At 33.7% G+C, this 8,895-nt stretch overlaps 1 protein-coding gene across 1 annotated transcript; it reads right to left on the bottom strand.

Moving 5' to 3' along the window:
• Positions 1–5,900: 5,900 nt before the first annotated feature.
• On the bottom strand, positions 5,901–6,412 carry LOC114284416 (uncharacterized). Its single transcript, XM_028227312.2, has 2 exons — positions 6,077–6,412; positions 5,901–5,981 (listed from the first exon to the last, which is right to left on the bottom strand). The coding sequence occupies exons 1-2, from the start codon at positions 6,410–6,412 to the stop codon at positions 5,901–5,903; spliced, it is 417 nt and encodes a 138-aa protein (XP_028083113.2).
• Between the last annotated feature and the right edge of the window lie 2,483 nt (positions 6,413–8,895).

The following is an 8,895-nucleotide window of genomic DNA, read 5'->3' as shown; positions in this document are numbered from 1 at the left end:
TTTTTTGACTTTTTATGAAATGATGTGCAAAAAAATAAAGAGATGATATGATCAAAAAAAAATTATAAAAAAAAATGTGTTAATATATGGGATGCCAAATAGTACGTAACTTTGGGAAATTATTACACATCTTTTATGTGTATATGGGAGTGTTTGGGAAGAGAATTGGACTAATATAACTCACTAAAAGATAAAAAGACAAAAAATAAGATAAAATTACACATCTAACTTATATTCATTTCACTTTTTCTCTCACAAACAACAAATCAACTACAAAAAAAATCAACTAACTTTCCAAACACAACTATTTTAGTCAGACTAAAATAGCCAAAAAATCAAATAGCCAACTAAAATAACTAACTTCTCAAACAATGCCATCATACACATTATATATTTTTATGATAAATGTTTATATAATTTTTTAATAAAGTTACGATAATTTGTAATTCTCAAAAATAAAGTTAAATATTTTTATGATAATATTACCTATTTTGTGGATAGAAAATATTTAAATAAAAAAATATAACATTACCATAAAATCTATAATTTTATTTTGAATGTGGTTACTCTATTAAAAAAAAAAAAAGTGGTGTTATTAGCACTCCAAGAATTAATTTGGACCCCTTATTTCTTCGGACTCCCATTTATAATTTTTGAAATCCTAAAAATTTCTTTACACCCCCAAAATAATACCAAAATTATCCTTAAGCATTCCACCTAATTGAATGGACACCCCTACACACCCAAAAACAAAAACAAAAAAACCTCTGTTCCAAAAAAACCCTAACAAAACCTCATCCTTTTCAAACCCACGAACAAAAAGAACAAGTGTAACTCCGTGACTCTGGTATGCTCTGTCTCTCTGGCTCTCTCTATCTCTATTTCTCTCGCTTTCTCTCTCATCCGATTATGACCAGAAAGATAGATCCCCGGCGTGTTTATCCACTTCTTCTTTTCTCTCTCTCATGTCTACTGTTGCTATTTTGTGGTTGGTACTTAGGAAGTTTGAAATCATGTATGTTCTTTCTATTCCTTTGAAATAGTACTATGTTATGTAAATCTAAACTTGTCGTTTGTTTTGCTTAGTTTGTTTTGTTGATTTTGTTCATCTACTAATTACCAGACACTAGATAACATTTATATGGTTTACTTTTGCCAGAAAATCTAATCCAAATATAAACCAAAAAATAAAAATAAGAAAATAGCTATTGTTTTTCCATTCCTATATTCATGATTTTATTTGTCTCTTTTTATATTGAAGCTCATATTCTTTATTGTGCTTGTTACCTCCATTACCTCACACAAGCTACTTGAGTAGATATCTGGGTTTGCTAACTATACATTAATCTGAAACTTTAAAATAAGTTAAATAAATCTTATACTGGACAAAGATATGCTATAATTTTTGCTGGCTAGATATGAGGAATGACAAATTAATCTTAGTGATTATGATTAGGCACATTGAGTCTTTAGGTGAGATTTGTCTCCCTCACACTTTGGTCTGCATTTGAGGTTACAAATGCATAATTTTGAATGGGACTCATTAAATATATAAAGGGACCAACAATGTTGATGGTATGCTATAAGTTTTATGATCTCATGAAATGCTACTATTCCAAATAATTTGTATTATTTGTGTTGATGATACTTTGTTACATGGACTTGGGGTATGTGCGTCACATTCGGGTATATGTCTAACTTCTAAGTGTCAAATTCATCTAATTTTAATGTCAAATACAACCAGACTAATAATGATACGGCAAATGTGGGATGAAGAATTATTAAATGTTAGAATCTTTATAAGGTTTTTTAGGAGTCTGACTTAGAAGAAACAATTGTTTTACTATTGAAAGAGAACTACAATAGAAAACTTCATTAATCAATTTGTCTAATTGTATGTACAAAGATTTCATTATACAAAATTTTATATCCAAAAACTAAAGGTTTTGCTAAACTAATTAATACTCAACTACTAAACAAGTATAGGACATAGTAAAACTTACAAGCAAACAACTTGACAGAAGTAGATTCAAATGCTCTGAATTTTCCATTCTTAAAATCTCTTTAGCTGGTAAAGAATCATTAATTGGTTCTGAAATGGCCCTTCTTTTTTCTTTTTCTTTTTTTCTTTTCTTTTTTTTTTAAAAAAAAGTTTCCTGATGGATGAATATGCTATATATATTTTTAATGTGAGATTATCACTCAATGACTTCTCTTTCTCAGCTTTTAACACATAATTTGTGGGTCCTATACAGTTGACTCCTTGGTTTGTAAATAATTTATTTGAATTGTAGAGACCAAAAGAAGAAAAAGAATCCTTTGACCTAACTTGCTTTTGATCATATACACAGCTACATAGCATTGCATGAGCACAAACAAGCCAACATTCTTTTCATCTACAACATGTCTGCTCTTGCATATAATCATATTATTTCTTTTCATTTTTTCCTTCCCTAATAAGTATGTTTTCATTTTTTTTAATTACTATACCTGTCTTACCTTGTAAGATATTGTCTTCCAAATGATGCAACTAACTTATGGAAGTTAACAATACAACTCGAAAGCGGCAAACGGCATCTTTGAGGCGTAACACAACCCAAGTACCTCAAAATGTAGGTCGGAAACGTCGTGCTCATAATGTTCAGGTTGACGAATTTGATGGTGCTGAAATCATTGTCAATGATATTGGTGGTAATGAAGAGCAAACAAACATTCCTGTCGTTGACCACCACATGGACATTCCTGATGTTGACCATCCCACGGACATGCCTGGTTCAAGTGAAGAGCTTGCTGCATCTTTTCCCGGGGGCCTAATTGATCCTTCTAGTCTAAAAAATTTTAGTTGTCACGTAGCAGCCAAAATTTGGAATAATGAGGTATAACTTACAAACTATTGTCTTGTTTTAATCATTTCAATAAAAAATAAAAAATAAATATGAGAGATACATGACACCGTTGTGATATGCAATGATGCAGGAACGAGATTTGTTAAGATGCTTGAACCATGGCTCTAAGGTTGCCGATTGGTCTTTAACATTGGAAGGAGTTGACAACTCTAAATTTGTGGACATTATTAAACATTCAGGATTGTATTCTTTAACTAGTTGCTCATACAAATTTGTGAACAAGGTAGTTGTATCTGCCTTTGTTGAAAGATGGCAACCTGAGACTAATAGTTTCCACATGCCATTTGGTGAGATATCCGTGTCATTAGATAATGTAAGTACTATATTAGGAATTCCTATGACTGGTACATCTGCTTCAACTAATAAGTTATCACGAGATGAAGCTGCAAAGGTGTTGGTTAAGTTATTGGGAGTGTTAGAAAATGATGCAGTTTTTGAGTTGAAGGGAGCACGGGACCAATCAGTGCGATTGAAATGGTTACATAAAAAATTTCAGTCAGTTTCAGATGTGGATTCAGATGATTTCATTCATTATGCAGCGAGGGCATATTTATTATTCTTACTAGGTTGTACCTTATTCATTAACAAGACTACAAATCGTGTTCCTGTTGTGTATCTCCAGTTGCTCAAGGATTTGATCCATTCGTATGCTTCGGGTGCAACTGCATTAGCTTTTTTGTATCAGCAATTAGGTATGGCAACAAAGTCTGCTGTCAAACAAATAGTGGGATACATGACACTATTTGAGGCTTGGATCTACGAACATTTTTTATGTACAAGAACCTATCCAAATTTAAATTATACATAAAAATAGCCTTGGGCTTATTGTTGGATTCCGCGCATACAATCTAGTTCATCGGTTGCTGTGTTAAAGTCATTGCGAAAGCAGCTTGATAGATTGGAGGCTCATAAGGTAAAAAAAGTAATGTGTAATTCCTTTGTGTCATTGATCTTTTATAGAGAACTTATGATTTTGTGTATTCTTTGTAGGTTATTTTTTATCCATATATTGGTAACTGTGAGAACCATCTATTTACTGAAGTTGCTTACTACATTGGATTGCTGAAATGCATGGATATTGTTGAACCCTATCATCTAGGTAGGTTTTTGGGACAGTTTGGAAGGGTGCAAAATATTCCCCCGCCTCCACTTGCTCCACTTTCATAAGGATCTACCACTGGCAAGTATTGCCTTTCATACAAATATGTGGATCAGATTACAGACAGGTGGAAAAATCATGTGTTGTCTGAAGTGGTGTGTAGTGAGCTAGTTTTACATCCATAGGATTGCACGCCCAATTACATGGATTGGTATTGTCGCATTTCCCATGTTACTATTCAAAATCCGACACATTGATCTATATACGATCCTCATTCTGAGGCATCAATAGCTGACAATGACTCATAACACATTGCAAAAGCCTTGACTATAGCACGTCCAATAATGCAGTTGGATTACATTGAAGTCATTAGTGCTCCGGAGTCTCTCTACAATGCATTCAAACAAGTGACACAATTATTGGAGGGCCAGCACATAGATGAAGAACAACACTCCCTACTGGAACATCACTCTCCACAGAAACAACACTCTCTATCGGAACAGCAATAATCTATTGAAGAAAGTTTGATTTATCACCTTCGCCTTCCCCTTCGTCCTCACCCTCACTAAACTGACACTGGACACAACTAAAAATTCATGATCATTTGTGGGATACTTTGGATGTTTTGTTATTAGAATGAATGTTTATGTGTATTTTCGTATTAATATAGATGATTATGGACCATCTTTTTGACTAAGTAATATTATGGATAATTTTGTCATGGTTGCTTTGATGTACGACAAAAGTTATGTTCGCACCATGATTTTCAGTTAGCAATTTCATTAATGCTTTTGAGTTATATATGTCGTGTTTGATTGTTATGATTGCTTTAATTATTGTTGTTGTGTTTTTATCGTTATGTATACATTATCATTGAGTTTAAGAAATTTTCATATTCGGGCCTGTACTCCCGAACATTACTTATTTGTTCGGGAGTGCGTTATCGAACAAATAAGTAATGTTCGAACCTGTATTCTCGAACATGAAAAAATGCAAACTTCTGCGAGCTTTAAGAATTTTGGCTGTTGAAAGTGTTAAGGAATCTCCATGTTCGGGCCTATACTCTTGAACATTACTTATTTGTTCGGGAACGCATTACTGAACAAATAAGTATTGTCCGGGCCTGTATTCCCGAACATGAAAAAATGCAAACTTCTGCGAGCTTTAAGAATTTTAACTGTTGAAAGTGTTAAGAAGTCGATATGTTCGGGCATGTACTCCTGAACATTACTTATCTGTTCGAAAATACGTTACTGAACAAATAAGTAATGTCTGGGCCTGTATTTTCGAACATGAAAAAATGCAAACTTCTGCGAGCTTTAAGAATTTTGATTATTGAAAGTGTTAAGAAGTCGCCATGTTCGGGCCTATACTCCTGAACATTACTTATTTGTTCGGGAATGCGCATTACCGAACAAATAAGAAATGTTCGAGCATGTATTCCCGAACATAAAAAAATTCAAACTTCTGCGAGCTTTAAGAATTTTGACCATTGAAAGTATTAAGAAGTTTCCATGTCCGGGCCTGTATTCCCGAACATTACTTATTTGTTCGGGAATGTATTCCCAAGAAATAAGTAATGTTTGGGCTTGTATTCCCGAACTTGCATAAATGAAAACTTCTGCAAGCCTTAATAATTTTAACCGTTGAAAGTATTAACAAATTTCCATTTGGTCCAAGTTTAATATTTTTTATTACGAAAGATTAGTAACACCAACCGTTTCATAAATAAGTAAAACTGGAATTCTTGAGATAATAAAAAGCATGTTATAAACATGCATATCTACTTCGCTAGAACTTCATATGTCTACATCTAACTCTATTGTCTCAGTTATCGCTACACTCGATCCTACGAGTGAAGTGAAATACTGCACTCGGGCATTATAAGTTGTCTTTCATCCTGTTACAGCAGGTAAATGGTAACGTCGCCAATTCGTTGCTATAGGTGGCACCAGGTGACCATTCACCAAAAAGACCTACAAATATGAAATAATGGTAAAGTACAATTTATTATTGTATTGCTAATAACGAAAACAAATTTGTTTCAATAAATGGGCCTCATAATGAGTACCTGAACGAAATGGTTATTGTTGACGAACCCGATACATATCTCCTTGCGAGATGCAATCGGCATTGGGATCGTCATAAGAGGGAGAGAAGTGAAGCATTGTTGAGAAGATAAGTGAAATAACACAACATTGTAAAAAGATAATATCATATGACCCATGTCAAGCATTGTCATCCAATGACTATATCCAGCATTTGATTCAAAATACGCTAAAGTTGTAGTTAACTTATCAACTCTTTCTTGGCCCCCAAATAAACTTTTGTAGTGATCTATATGGGCATGTAATTCTTGTAGTAAATCTTTTCTCACTTGCAACAATCCATCTTCTCCGAATCCCATCAATCCACCAATGGTTCAAAATCCACAATTACCATCAGCATCAACATTCTTCACGAGTTAAATATATGGCCTCAAACTTGAAGGAAATTCATCTACAAAAGACAAATTGATTTTTTTTTTGTTTGTTGACTGATATGGGTATACTTACACACATACAATCCATTGCTAAAGTTAGTTAATACATGCTATTGTACAAGTATAAACATAATTAATCGGTTTGCAGACTCACACCTTTGGTCGCTGCATTGATTTTAATTTCTTTGGACACGTATTTTTCTTCAAACCTACACTTGGTGAATAGTTGTCCTGTGTAGATGAAACAAACTCAAATGCAGAGGGCTCACGATGAGTAGAAGTATCAATCTTCAAAGATGGTCGACCCCATGGGTTAAGCTTCACTTCAGGTTCAATCAAGAATATACTCTCAGATGTATGTATCTCCCTCAACTTTTTTAACATTTGAACCTTCATAGTTCAATCTACCTCTTCGTAACATCGAGGAAACATATCTAACTCTGATTTGCAATCCAAAAATGAATTTGATTTTTTAGGAGTACTAAGCATGTCAAGCTTGGACCAGTGTGGATCTACAGAAGTTAGAGGAATTGGTCGGTTTTCTCTCATATAATCTGTTATTTCATGCGCACATGGTAATCCATGTGTACGCCAAACGGCACAACCACATATAACAATGTCAATGCCAACAAAAGATGCTCGCTTGGACTCTGCCAATATCATTTCCAATGCTACAATAGACACGTTCCCACGAAAGATCTTTAAATTGAGCAAGCTTGAAATTATGTTGCACAACTGTCTTGCTCTTCTTAAACGATGATTTGATGTTAGTGTGTTGCAACTCAAGCAAATTGTGTATCCTTGACCAATTTCACTGAAAACTCCTTTGACTTGATCGAAGATATCTCTTGAGCTTTGCATGTGAACTCTCTACCCTATATATGTAAACCATTACAATGGTAAAATAGGAAAATATACATTTTTTTGTTTTTGAAAATAATTGAATTTACCTGTCGTTGTTGAATTTCCCAAGTGCATATATATCTGTCCATGCAGCTACAAATCCCTCCTTATATGTATCCAACCAAGAAGATGTGACATATTGAAATGCTTCTACATAAAAGGTGAACTCATTTTGTAGCAATACAAGTCATTGCATGTACACTTCTTCAGAAGATGACATAACCAACATATTCCAACTTGTTATAAATATATCCCTTTTCTTCTTCTTCTCAAACAATTTCTTGCATTTGGCCAACACATTGTTATTAATATGCCATCTACATAATAAACTTGTAGCTTATGGAAATACCGTTGCAATAACATTCATTAGACTCAATTCTCTGTCTGAAACAATAACATCGGGAAGACTATTCTCATCCATCAAACTACGCAAAATACCAAGTGCCCATGCATAATTATCCTCCCTCTTATACTAGAGGTATGCAAAACCCACAGAGAAAGTCTTTTCTATGGATGTTACTCCTACAATCTCTAAAAGTGGCAAACGATATCGATTGGTCTTATATGTACAATCCATTAGTAACACATCTGGGAATGCACGTAGCAAATCCAAACTAACTGGATGTGCAAAGAACAAATCGGTAACAGTCTCAGTATCTTTACAGTTCCTATGTCATTCTATGTATTTGTACACCGCTAACTGACCCAATAGTAATTGCATTTCAGATCTCCCAGCCTCCTCAAAAACTTTATGCTGTTGATGTGCATTGTAGATTGTTTTCATTGTGGAAACAGTTTTACTATTGCGTTGTTTAAGTATGACTAATATCTCACTTAGTCGTACTATACTCTTCGACATATCAACCAATAAAGAAGTTTCCTCATGTGATAACCTCCCAGCATAAGAATGACCTTCAAGACAAACCGCAGTAGGATGATTATGCACACCACATATTACGATCAATGTCCAATCATCGTTTGTATCTAATTTTTTAGCTTTTAACAGAAAAGGACAATCACATTTTTTAGTACCAGTAAGCTTTAATTTTTTTTTCCCCTTAGGTCTAGTGTTTTTCCTAGTGTCCCTGTAACATACACTCCTCTCACAAGCAAGAGTTAGTCTTGGTTTCTTACGATGAGCACCACCCACATCTGATTTCTTCACAACAATAACCAAACCATTTCTCCTCCCAACATCATGTGCCCACCGAATTAATTCATCTCGAGACTTGAATATCTAAAATTGTAAAAATAAAGTAATGATTTTGTTTCCAATATACACATAAAGAAATAAATTAATGCACATTAACAATCCATATGTAAAAAATATTCATATATAATTTTCAATACATTCATATATTACCTCGTGAGTCACAAATTCATTACTATAATCTATTATGAATTCTGAGCCAACTTTACTGCTTCTATTTGACTTGCCATCATCCTAAAATAAATAATAATACAAATTAAATTTCAAAATTTGATTGGTAAACAGGTCCGAACCT

This window comes from Camellia sinensis, chromosome 13, assembly GCF_055761805.1.
Source record: "Camellia sinensis isolate YWXY chromosome 13, ASM5576180v1, whole genome shotgun sequence".
NCBI classification, from domain to species: Eukaryota; Viridiplantae; Streptophyta; class Magnoliopsida; order Ericales; family Theaceae; genus Camellia; species Camellia sinensis.
This window is presented reverse-complemented; position numbering and strand designations above follow the sequence as displayed.

What these genes read in the sequence shown, in the direction of transcription:
- LOC114284416 (XM_028227312.2), bottom strand. Translation starts at nt 6,412, where the DNA reads ATGGGATTCGGAGAAGATGGATTGTTGCAAGTGAGAAAAGATTTACTA. An exon ending in ACAATAACCATTTCGTTCAG is followed by an intron (nt 5,982 to 6,076) that starts GTACTCATTATG and finishes TCATATTTGTAG; the next exon opens with GTCTTTTTGGTGAATGGTCA.